The following is a 12,794-nucleotide window of genomic DNA, read 5'->3' on the forward strand; positions in this document are numbered from 1 at the left end:
TTTGTTGAATGCCTACTATGAGTTGGGTGCCTTATCTATCTTGGATAAATCTCATCCTCCCAAAACGAGCAATATAATTTCATTTTACAAATGAAGAAAATGAGGCTTTGGAGGAAATAAAGGAACTTTCAGCAGTCATGCAGCCAGAACCCAAGTCAAGTCCCAGAGCCAGTGCACTATGCGTTATACCACTCTGCCTTCCACAGGTCACTGCAGGATGGCCTGCTTCTCTTCCCTGATTGTACAGTCGGGATTACAAATCAGCATGAATCAGGTAAGCACCCACCCTATGGGTGCTTTTAGTGCAGAAGGGTAGTGAGGACCTAACTCCCAAAAGTCCCCATGGAGGTATAAAGTTAGAAAGACCAGACTTTGGGGCTGCTTTCTCTGCTGTGGGCCCAAGAGCTACAGCCTCAGAGGCAGACCTATTCACAGGAAAGGCAGGAACCAAGGTTCTTTCATTAAGGAGACGTCTTGGAGGAGGCAACCTCATCACCTAAAGAAATGAGCATTATCCTCAGATCAGAGCCTGGGGACTCTCACAGCGGGACTAAACACTGGTTCCACTGTTTCTCATGACCCCATCCCTACTCCCATCTCTGGAAGTTAGATGGAATCTCAGGTTCTTTTCCATAACCTCTGGGGCTAACGGAACTCCTCTTGGTTGGGGCAAGAGCTAGAACTGGGTAACTGTGTGCTCACTGGGACGGCTTTGAAGCCAAGGAGAATGTCTGGTAGCCAACGTGAGACATTCACTGCCTTCTACCCAGGTTAGTTATGGCCCTGCCATTCACCAAGGATGTGGACGGGGTTTGAGATGCTACCTGCTGTGACTCTCCAGCAACTTCAGGGGCGAGGAGGCAAAGCGCAAGTCCCACAGCTGAATCACTGGAAGGCGATCATCTTCTGAACACAGAACCAACTGCGTGGCTATGTCTGGGTGCCAGGCCAGGCCTGAGCAGTGCATCTGTGAACAAAGCAGACCCCAATGGGCGATGTAACCTGATTCTTCTGGTTATGAACTTTTTTTGTCCAGTTGGAACAGGACCTCTCTGAGGGCAGGTTTTATGTCTCTCCTATGTGGCTGGGAACAGCACAACCACTGGAGTAAATGATGACCACAAGTAAGGAGCACTAGAAGCCTCCAGATCAGCTCAGTTCAGCTTCCCTAAGCTCTCACTCTCAATAGGAAATCTGCTAAGGGGCTGAATCCACCTGGGTAACAGTTGAAAGCAGAGCCCTAGCCTAGGGGAGAGCAGCCGGAGTGTTAGGCCTGAGAGATGGCAGAGCCTGAGCCTATATTCTGCCTGTATTCGACTTACCCTGTTGCTGTGATCACTGACTTTGATGATAGGTTCATTCTTCCTGAGATCCCATACGACTGCCTTGCCGCTGGGGTGAGCAGAAGACAGAATGTGTTGAACTTGACGGTTCCAAGAGAGTGCCTTGACGTCTTCCGGGGGCTGCTGAAGCAGGATGGGGGGAGGGGTTGAGGACAACCTGTCACCCTTGGACCAAAAGACAGATGCAGCTCAACTGCTCCCAACCACCCATAGAAGGGCCAAGAGTAGACATGGGGCTACCCAAACCAAGCCAGTCTCAGGGATCTGGGTGTTGAGTTTTCCAGAGAGGATCCTTTAGGGAACTGGTGTAGAAGCTGAGAGGACAGATACACTTGGGTTCTACTTCTACCCCAAGGTGATCCTGAGAGGATAGAGTCAAGATTTAAAAATGCCCTCTTGTCTATGACAAAGAGAGAAGGAGAGGAAGAAGGAGAGGCGGGAGGGAAACACAGACGCGCAAGACCCCCAGAGAGAACAAGGCAGAGAGAAAAGCCATCGCTACTTTTAGGGCACAAGATGCTATCAAATTCATACTCAACTTACCTCATGATACTGTAAGCGTTAAGACAGAAAAGCCAGGAAGAAAAAAATGGGCCCAGTTATAGACTGACAACACAGGTACACTCAGAGACAGATATACACAAGACCCCCAACTACATGGGAGAACCAGACATAAAGACAAGGCTGATTCTCCCAGAAAAAGGACAAGAGTATATCTGGGTATCCTACTTTTGTCCCTGGTCTGCTGAGCCCAGGGACCAACGCTGCCTAAGCTATTCTATGATGAACAGTAGTCTCCTTCTCTCAATGTCTTTTACTCCCATCTTCATTTTCCTTCCAGAACCCACTAGACAGTTAACGAACACAAACCACCTCCACCACCCACACACCCCCTTCCACTTTATCCCTCTAGTATCTGGCTGGTAGGTAGCACGTTGGTCTGTGGAGCTTTATTGCCCTCCAGTGGTAAAGACTGTAATCTCCCGTGCTCTGACTGCCTCCAGAATTCGACGCTCCCTGGGAAAATCAGCTGTACACTCTTCAGTAGCAGCACCTCCAGGAGCCTTCTCACCTGTGACTTGGATCCTGGGGTCATTGGCACACTCAGGTTATTCAAATCCCAAATGAAGATTTCAGAATCATTGGCCCCTGAGGCCAGGAGGTTGCCCTGTATGGAGAATAAGTCTTTGGAGACACATCACCCCAGGAAGAGATGAGAGCAGAAAAGGGGGAAAGAGACCCACAATTTGAGCTTCCAAAGCCTCCCCCATAACAACCTGGGAACGGCTCAGAGTTACACACCAGAGGTCACAAGTAAATGATTCCCTTCAGATCTGTTGCTCCATGGCTCAGCCATGTCTGATCAACTAAAATGTAGTACCTGGAAAGGATTAAAGTCAAGAGCTCTGACAGCCCCCGTGTGCTTCTGTTTCTGGGCAATCACAGGTTCCTTTCCCGAAGACAGGATGTGAGTCACATTGTATAGAGTAAGCATGCCATTGTCCCTGCCGCCTGCAATAACCCCGGAGCCTTCCAGAAGCCCATTGCCAAAGCTCCCCCAGATCAGCTTGTGAAACCTACAAAGAGGAGAACTGGCATCAACACCCACTCAGGTCCACATCAGTAAGTAGAGAGCAGGCATCTGCATCAGCCTCTGCCACAACACAGGCAACCCCATCCTTAGATGGAGCCTGCCTATGAGACACAGAATGGAGGTCTCCACTGCCTGGTCCTGCCCTTTGGCTGAAAAAAATATTCCATCTATGTTACATTAGAAGCCAGGAGGCTACTGCCTTGGAGCTAGAGGTGGGGGGGATTTTTTCTTGCTATTAATGTTATTGAGGTTACATAGGTCCAGTGATAAATACTTCAAATAGATTATATCACTTAATACCTCCAACTCCAATCACAACTAACACTTACCGAGTACTTCCTGTGTACCAGGCACTGTTTTCTAAGTGCTTTACATGTCTTAGCTGATTAACAACTCCATGAGGTAGTAACTCCATTTTCAACTGAGGAAACTGAGGCACGGAGAAGTTATATACTTCTGCATATACAGTTAGTAATTTTACTCCCATTTGACAGTTAGGGAAGTGACAGAGTCAAGGTTCAAAGTCAGGCCCATCTTATTCCAAAGCCCGAACTCTTAACCATCATAAAATACTGTCTTCTATTTAAGGGAAGATCCAAACTCTTCCATAGTTGAATAGAAGCAGGTTCTCTAGCTGTCCCCTCTTCCCTCTTAAACTGGAAGTGAGAAAAGATCTAAAGACCTCTCCACCCAGTGCCTCTCCCATGTGGCTGGCCCACTGGAACTACGTGGATCCAGTTGGCCAGCCCTAGAAACACAAAGGCACCAGTTGGGAAGCACTTTTCTGGCTTTCTGAGTGTCTCACACTGCCAAATCTTGCACAAAAGAATGAGATGGACGCTGGGCCTCCTGCAAACAAGTATAGGTCCCGTGCAAAGCTGCTAGGGAAGGCCTATGAAATCCCCGAAGCCTCACAGGTGGTCTGTCCTCCATTTCAGTCACTAGCCAAGGACATTTCCACAGCCCTTTTGAGAAGCCAGATTTCACCCTGAATGAGGTCATAAGATCCATAACTGAAATGAAACGTTTCCACACCTTGGGAACAGTCAGCAAAGAAACTGAGTGGGGTGATCAGGCAGCAACCTGTTTGGCCAGTCATTAGAGTAGAGCTAACCTGCCAAAAGTGAAGAGCTGAGCACAATTCAGACCACATCAGCATCTGAAGAAAACAGCAGAGATGAAAAAACGGTGGGTCTACAGCTACTGCCAGAAAGACTATGTTTTCTAAGGTTGTGCTGATCTTAACAGGGCAGAAGAAGGAGTTCCATGCTGGCTCCAGAGGCTGCCATGTCACCCAAAGGCTAGAGCTCAGCATGGGTAGGGTGCAAATCAACAGAGTAGCTAGAGAAGCCTGTAGTGAGTCAAACAAGAACCAGAGGAAGGTACTGCCAGGAAAACTCATGTGGGAATGCAATGACCTTAGTATGGTCAGAGCACACGACATACAAACCAGAGTAAAAGGCACCTGAGTCCTCAACAGTTAGTCACCAAAGGGTTGGAGAAGAGAGCCCAGTTACTTTACAGTGGCTGAAATGTGGAATACAGGGTGTGACAAAATGATTTTCCTTCTGTATGCATGTAGACAGTATATTTCTACTGCTAACACTTCACTAGTGACGGTGAAACTGGAGCTTGAACAGATGTGACAGAGAACACCCGGGAGAGGGGAACACCTGCAAAGAGTAAGGCAAGGAAGGGGATTTGATCATTCAGTGGGCTCAAGGAGTGTCAATTATCTCTGCCCTGCAAGTGGACAGGGAACAAGAGTGCATGTGTGCACATGTGTGTGCGTGCAAAGAGAGAGCATGTGAGTAAATGTGACAAAATGTTAAAAACTGATGGGTCCAAGTGAAGGTATAAGACTGTTGATTATACTATTCTGCAACTTTTCTAGGTTTGCATATTTAAAAAAATAAAAAGTTTAAGACAAAAAAGATGGCCTTTGGCCTGAAAATAGGAACTAAGAGATTTAAGGAGAAAGTACAGGAAGAAGAGTTTGCACAAGAAGGTGGGAACTTCGAAAACATGGGAACACAGGTGAAATTCTCTGCTAAAGAGATTCCCAGGATGATGATGGCAATGCTGGAGACTGACCATATGGCATCACAGAATGAGGGGTGGCACAAGAAAATATAGGCTCTTTGATTCCTACCCAGACCTCGTGAAGCAGAATTTGCAGAGACAGGCCCTCAGAAACTACCTTTTTAACAAAAGCCTCCAGGTGACTCTAACAACCTGCAGAGTTGAGAACCACTATACTAGATACATCAGACTGCATACCAAGCTAGAACAAGGGAAGAAGTTGAATTTCGTAAAGACAGAACCAGCCCCAACAACCAGCTCATGGCTATGCTTCTGGCAAAATGAAAAAGACAACGCTGGAGAGAATAAACAGAACTGTGAGATCAGAAGGTTGAGCCAGCTAAGCTTTCATCTGAGGCCAAGCCTCAGCTAACTTATGATTAGGAACATGTGCTATATAAATTCTTGGTCCTATGACTTCCAGACATCTCCGTTTGGGATTTTGATTTTATTTGCTTAGATTCCTTTTGGAAAATTCCAACTTCATGTTAGTGGACTAAAGTGAGAATGAGTCTGTCCATATCCTGGCCAAAATAGCTGAGAAAATGCAAATTTCCTTAGAAGTCAAACAGAGCGGTACTCCAAGCTGGAGAATGAAGGCATTGAGTAACAGCTGCTCGAGAGGAAAACTACTTTTCTGAAGGCTTACTATGCACTAGGCTGCCATATGCCTACTATGTATCCCAAATTTACAGTAGAGAAAACAGAGTCAAGGAAGTTAAATGATGCGTCCGAGAGGACAGTAGACGGCAAAGCTGGAATGCGAACCCAAGTCTGTTCAACAACAAAGCCCACCCTCTGTCTGTTCCGTGATCTTGACATCTCTAGACAGAAGGCAAGTCTTGGAAACAAGAAAACTAAGAGTAGTACCGAAATGATCTTTTACCACTTAGTGATGTCCCTTACACAGGCACCTAAAGAGGGGTCACAGTGCTCCCTCACATAGCTAGAGCTGAGATAAAGGTAATGGAAGACAGATGACCTACTTTCTCCATGTTACTAGAGGATGGATCAGACATAGGTTACAGGGGCCACTCAGAGATCGAGAACCTCAGTGTAGAGAGAGGGTAGAGTATAGCGAATCACCCATTGGCCCCTGAACTCATTCAGCCACAGCAGCTATATCCTCAGTTCAAAAGTCAATACATAAACAATGTAGTATTCTCCCAGAAAGCTTTCTTCTTGAGTGAGATTCATCTAACAAACCAAACATCACTTGCCTCAGTGCACATGCTAATCCATATAGATTCTGACTGCGTCAGGTGGCACTTATCCATGCACTCTCTTCTGTCTGTTTATAGCTGAAGGCTGTCTCTTGTTTACACCCATATGAGTGCTTCAGAACACTTCTCTTTCAGCCAGATATTGCTAAGTAGATAATATTTCTCTGGTGCATCACAGGCTGATGATAAGGGATTCAAATGTGGTTGGCATAGGTCTGGAAAAAAGGGCAGGTAATGGAAAGAGGAAGACTGATAAGTATGTTTAGTTAATAATGAAGAGATACACAGAGGAGTCTTTAAAAAAGGAAAAAAGGAGACTAAGCTAGAAAAAGAGGAGAGACTGAACATAAGACCTAAATTTGGAGCTCAGTAGGGTCTTAGAAGTCATCCTGTACAACCTCTTCTCTCTCTATATATAAGTGAGGAAACCTAAGATCACTGACGGAACTCAGTTTGCCCAAAGTCACATAGTTTTAGCCAAGGCAGAACCCAACACAACTGTGCTGTCCATCAAACTATGCAGAAGATGACACAGAAAAGGAAGACAGGAGCATTAAGCAAAGAGTGGGTTGCCCTTTATCTACCCTGATCATCTGGCTCACTAGTTTGTGATGCTGACTTTTGAGTAAGTGACCTAACTCAGGCTGGAGCAGAAAGAAGTGAATGTCTTAGACCCTGAAGTGTTTAAGATGGTTTCTTCAGAAAGGCCCCAACAGAACTGTATCAGAGGTAATTCCTTCTGTCTTTGAGAATCAGAATCAATCTTTGGATACAATTATACAGGTGGGAAAAGAAAGTAGAGAAGAAATACTATTGAGAGGGTTAACTGTACTATTTGTTTTGGTTATAGCCCCAAATTCCTGCAGGGTAGAGCAGGGGGTGAGGTGATGCTTTGTGATTACCGAATATAGTAGCAACATTTCAAAAAGGGTTTCTTCAACCTAATTGGCTGCAAAACAAACAGATCCTTACCCCTGGAAAGATCTTAAGGCACTAAGACTAACAGAAGACTTGACTATAACTACCTGAAGTGGTGGCTATGGATGCTTAGTTTGGTAATCCAGAAGTTTCTAGTATGACTCATTTATTCAACAGATATTTATTAACCACCTAATGCCAGTCCCTGTTCTAGGTACTAGAGATACAGCAGTGAATAAAACAGGCAAAAATTTCTGCCTACATGGATCTTAGGGTTCAGTTTCAAGGTTTCTTAAGCAATTGTATTGCCTCTTTCTTAGGAACTCTTAGCCCTAAGGAGCCACTACTGTGCTAAAGCTGCTGCTTGGCTGATCAAAGAAAAAAGCCCCCTTTCCCTTATCTCCAGGAGTATAAACATTATTAAATTAGCTCACCCCTTTCAGCAGCCCTTTCCTAAGTGCTTGCTCAGAGGCTAAGAATATCTCATCATTATTGGTAAACCCTCCAAGGCCTGCTCTTCAAAAGTACACATACCGGAAATGCAAAGAAATGTAAAAAACTGCAAAGTAAGGGACTCTGTCATAAAGTGATATAGGAGCTCAAGAAAGGGAGAACAATAACTAACTTTCATCATTAGCTTAAACCATGAAAAAAAGAAGAGGGTAGGTCTGTCTAAATATCTTAATCTAATCACTTAAGTGGGCCAAAGAATGCACAAGAGGACGGGAAGCTGCATCCAGCTTCCCTAAAGACCAGCAATCTCTCAAGTGGAATGGGCAAGATAATTCTCTGGGCTGTAAGAAAAAGATTTTACATGTTATATTTTTAATATTAAAAATAGTATAGTAATACATACATATTATTTATATTGAATATATAATTGAGTATAGTGACTATTCACATTTTTCCTGATGGTACAAAAATTTGGAGATCATTGATTCAGACTATAAGCCTCATCTTTATAAAACATATAAAAAGCAATTGAATAATGGACAGGAGGTAGGTTTTGGAGTCAGACAGGCCTAGACTGAAATCCTTGCTTCTCAGAGCTTTGGTTCCCGCCTATGTAAAATGGGAATAATGATATTTATTGCTTAGGCTCATTCTGAGGAATGAGTAAGCTACATGGAGCCCCTAGCATAGTGCCTGGTGTGTATACATGCACTCAGTGAATGCTAGCACCTAGCCCCATAAACCTGCCAGAGCCATGAAACCCATGAGTACCCACTCAGCACCCAACAGCAATGAGGAAAGGATCATTCATTCGTCTCCCATTGGCAGAAAAGGGAGATACTGAGTAAGGCTGTTATCTTCACAAGAGTCACGGGACGAAGAAGCCAACATCTCTGGGTTCAGAGAGAGATCAGGTACTCGTGAGTCCAGGCTTGCGTGAGGCATCTCTATCACATGACTCTGTCTGACACTGATGCTGCTGCTGCCCAGAAAGGTGGGAGTGGCTGTTTTTAATATTTTTTGGCAAAACAAATCCAGAGTTAACTTCTCTCCAACTTGAAGATCCTTCTCTCCTCCCTTGCCTCCTCATAAGCCCTGAGAAGCACACATTACTCCCACAATCCCCCATCAGGGTCTACATCAGAATGTGCCCTGCATACCCATCAATAGTTCAGACATAGTACCTGCTGGAGGCAGAAAGGACTCCCTTGCGTTTCAAGTCAAGAGAGGGGTCCCTGAAATCAACCTCAAAGATTTCCAACGTGCCATTTGTGCTAAAGGAGGCATCTAGTTGCTGGGCAGATGTTCCTAGGCACAAGAAAAGTCAAGAGGCAGTGTATGAGGAACAATACATGCATGGACTTGGGGTATAAATGGTTAGGTAGCAGAGGAGAGGAAGAACAGGAGAGGACTGGATACATCCTTTATCAAACGGTAACTCCAAAGAAAACAAGAAAGTATGAGGTGCCTAGACTTGACTCATAGTCTAAGACCACCCCTAGGTCCCCAGAACACCTAATATCCCCTTGCTTATGCTGCTAGCCAACCCCATCTTCCTGTGACTCTAAAGTTTTCTCTGAAGCTCAATAAAGAATTCTGGATATTAAGTTTCCTCTCAACCTATGTACTCCTATGGCTCCTCATCTACAGTTTCGCCATACCTGTGGCCAGATACACAGGGTACTGGCTGGCTGGGCTCCACACTTGGACAGCTGGCCGCTCAACTTCTTTCAGCTTCATGGTCTGTCCTGTGGTGGCAAAAAAGTGACCTGGCCCTCAGCCTGCTGAAAGTAGAAACCAGCAAGCTTAAGGGCCAGATCAAGGGAGCATCTGTGGACACCAGATCTTGTTTCTCTCTTTCTACCATAGGATGGGGGCATTTTGGGGCAACACAGGGTGACAAAATACATGACTATCTGCAGGTCTATAATGACAGTTCATTTACCCAACTACTGAAACTAATGCTTTAAACACCAAATGATATCCAAACACACTGGTTGCCACCGGCCCAATGGTGATAATAACCATCAAACCAGATAATCTCTCAGTGACCCTATCCATTCCCTGGGTTTTAAACATCATCCATATGATGATGACTCCCAAATTTGTATCAACAACACAAATCTCTCCTCTGAGCTCTAAGTTCTTATATACAACTACTAATCTAATATTTCCACTGGGATATAGCAAAGATACTTAAAAGTTAGTCTGTCTAAAATGGAATTCTCTATTGTACCAACTCCCTGACCACATACCTCAAATTTGTTCTTCCTCCAGTTTTCTTCATTTCAGCAGATGGTACCACTATCTACTCAATTGCTCAACTCCAAAATCTGAAAATCACCCTAGATTCCTATTCTCCTTTATTCCCTTTAATCTATCAAGTCTTCCAATTTTTACCTCCAAAATATATCTTAATCTATTTTTCTCCATCTCCAGCACCACCACTCTAGTTGAACATACCATCATCTCTCACCTAAATTACTGCACTAATTGTCCAACTAGTCATCTCCCTGCTACTCATCCCAACACCCAATTCATTCTCTACATAGAAACAGGAGTAAACTTTTAAAATCAAAAATAGGATTTTGGCATTCTATGCTTAAATTTTTCAATGGCTTCCATCACACTCAAAATAAAATTCAAACCCCTTTGAGCCCTGCTCAAAGGCTCCAGCCTACCACTTCAACTTCATCTCTTGCTACTTTCCCCCTTATTCCTTGTGTTCCAGCTTTTCATTTCCTGGCTGTTTTCCACTTTAGAGCTTTGTAAATCCTTTTTCCTATAAGTTGAAGGCTTTTTGTTACATTCTCTGCATGACTGGCTCTTTATCACATCTTTCTGGGCTCAGCTTCTCACCTCCTCAATGAGGAGAACAACTCAATCCAAAACAGCCTCCATTTTTTTTCTTCTTAGCAATTTATAATTATATATTTAGTACATTTACATTGTTGGTGTTGTCCACCAATAAGTGAACTCCATGAGAGCTAGCACTGTGTCTGCTTTGTTTACCAGGTTATAACTAGTGCCAGAATAATGTCTGGCACGTGGTAAGTGCTCCATAATATTTGATGAATGAATGCAGACATCTACTTTACCCCTGTGGTTTTCAGTCCAATTCTAACACACACTTAAGGTGCTGTTCCAAAAGGCTTGCAAAGCAGCAGGAAAGTTAAAAAAAAAAAAAAAAGTAACGCTGAACTTGAGTTAACTTGGAACCTACTGTGACCTGCTTGAGCAAGCCACAGGCAGACTAGTCTCAACTGCAAAAATAAGAGTAATATTACTTAACCTCAAATGTTCTTTCCCAGCTTGAAAAAAGTTTAAGGTTGCCAATTCAGCCAAGATTTCCTCTATAAACAGGTGAGGCTACATCAGGAATATTCCAAGCTTGCACATCATACCATACAGTCACCAGAGACACCTGCTGGTCAAAACCATTTTCACATTTCTAGAGAAAGATGTAAAGTAGGAGCTTCGATTATCACTGTGTACTTGAGTGCATATGTCATTTAATTCTCACAATGGTTCTGTGCAGTCAATACTATTACTATCTCCATTTTACAGAGAAGAAGACTGGCTAGGCCAAGATGTGAAGCCTAACCAGCCTCCAGAGCCCAGTGTTTTTTACCATTATGCCAGTCTAAACTCAACTCCATAAAGTGTTTAAGCCCCAGACAGCCTGAAAAAATGGGAAGATGGGTTTTTTAATCTACTTTATTCAGAAACGTATGTTCTGGGGTTAGAAAGGCTGGGGCCGGGACGTTGAAAGCGGAGAAGGTATGACCGTTCACCCAAGAGCTGAACACACTCGTGCAAGGAAGGAGGACGCCAGCTACCCTTGGCGGCCAGCCTTCCCCGAAGCGCAGCGCGCCGGGTCAGCAAAGACAGGCCTTCCAGCCCGGGGAAGGACGCAGAGACTCGTTGTCAAATCCCAGGCCAGGTCAGGGTTCAGGGCGGATTGGGAGGCGCTAAGGCCGCGCTGGAGAGAGACTCCCGTCGGGCTAGGGCACTCGGGCGCGACAGGAGAGAGAGCCGGCATCGCGGGGGCCCCAGAGAGGCACACCGGCCGGACCCCCGGAGGCCGGGGTCTCAGAGAAGGGAGAGCGGCCCCCGGCGCTCCGCCGAGGGAGGAGCAGCGCTAGGGGTCCCCCGCACAGACCCTGCTCTCAGGGGCCCCAGACTGGCCGGGAAAACCAACCTGCGAGGAGAGCCAGGTCAGGGGTCAGGAGCGCCGGGGCCGGAGCCGGGGCCAGGGCCAGGGCCAGTTCTCTCTCTCGGTTTGGGGGCTCAGCTGGACGCTGTGGACGGCGGCTGCCGAGGGCCAAAAGTAGTCCCGGCCGGCGGGCACCGTCGCCCACAAGCGGCGCCAGGAGCCGGGCCCACACCCTCGTTGACCCACGGAGAACGTTCCCTTTAATATAGCTTCTAATCCCGCCTTCCTTAACCTGTTCCATGACTGCGCAGTGAATTAGATCCTGCGACCAGTAAGTTCTGGTCTATTCGATTTGAGCCAGGCTCCTGGGGCAGCCTCAGAAAGGGGAAAATAATTTTTCAATATTTACTTATTGAAGAGAAGACCCGGCCCTTGCTCCAGGAGCTGTTAGTGGAACCCACTTAGTCGAAAAGGTAAAAAGCAATCTAGCCCATAAACAGCAGTGAGTGATGCTCTGCAGCCCAGCAACAACTGCACCCCGCAAACCATTGGTTGAACTAATTAAGGGTTAAAGATGTGTGGAGGAGGAGATACTGTAGACTGGGGGCTTCCTGAAAGATTCCAGGAATGAGAGGGTCGTTACACGTTGGAGCTGCAAGAAGATAAGTGAAGTCCTAGCAAGGAGAAAAAGGCCCAGCCAGCTAATAGGCGCCCTGGCGTTTCCCATACTTGAATGAAAGAGGCTACAGCTGGAGGAGAGGGCTGGATACAGATTATGGACTACTAACTCAACTCTGCAGGTAATTGGGAATTGCTGAAAATTATGGGTAGAGATAAGATAAAGATTATATTAGACTAGCAATATGGATCCCCTTGAAGAGATGAAATCCTTTTGAGCTGGTTATCTTATGATGGGTCCCAAGTCATTGTAACACAACTCTAGATTTCCTTTTCAAGTGGACTTGGTAGTTTTGCAGTCAGGACAGAAAACCATTTAGGGCATTGGCAGTGCCTACCCACTCTAT

General features: G+C 45.5%; 1 protein-coding gene across 8 annotated transcripts in view; it reads right to left on the reverse strand.

The window, feature by feature from the left end:
• Window positions 1–11,988, reverse strand: part of SEC31B (SEC31 homolog B, COPII coat complex component) — a 28,908-nt gene extending 16,920 nt beyond the window's left edge. For 5 of the 8 annotated variants that reach the window (XM_072971763.1, XM_072971764.1, XM_072971765.1 and 2 more), the window contains exons 1-7: window positions 11,815–11,988; window positions 9,275–9,361; window positions 8,798–8,921; window positions 2,725–2,920; window positions 2,416–2,511; window positions 1,323–1,466; window positions 825–967 (exon numbers count right to left, since the gene is read on the reverse strand). In XM_072971763.1, coding sequence (XP_072827864.1) covers window positions 825–967; window positions 1,323–1,466; window positions 2,416–2,511; window positions 2,725–2,920; window positions 8,798–8,921; window positions 9,275–9,353 — 782 coding nt within the window. In that variant the 5' untranslated portion in view covers window positions 9,354–9,361; window positions 11,815–11,988. Of the gene's footprint in view, window positions 1–824; window positions 968–1,322; window positions 1,467–2,415; window positions 2,512–2,724; window positions 2,921–8,797; window positions 8,922–9,274; window positions 9,362–11,814 lie in introns of those variants that run through there. The other 3 variants (XM_031682725.2, XM_072971762.1, XM_072971766.1) reach the window with 2 other exon arrangements.
• Between the last annotated feature and the right edge of the window lie 806 nt (window positions 11,989–12,794).

This window comes from Vicugna pacos, chromosome 11, assembly GCF_048564905.1.
Source record: "Vicugna pacos chromosome 11, VicPac4, whole genome shotgun sequence".
In the NCBI taxonomy this organism is placed as follows: Eukaryota; Metazoa; Chordata; class Mammalia; order Artiodactyla; family Camelidae; genus Vicugna; species Vicugna pacos.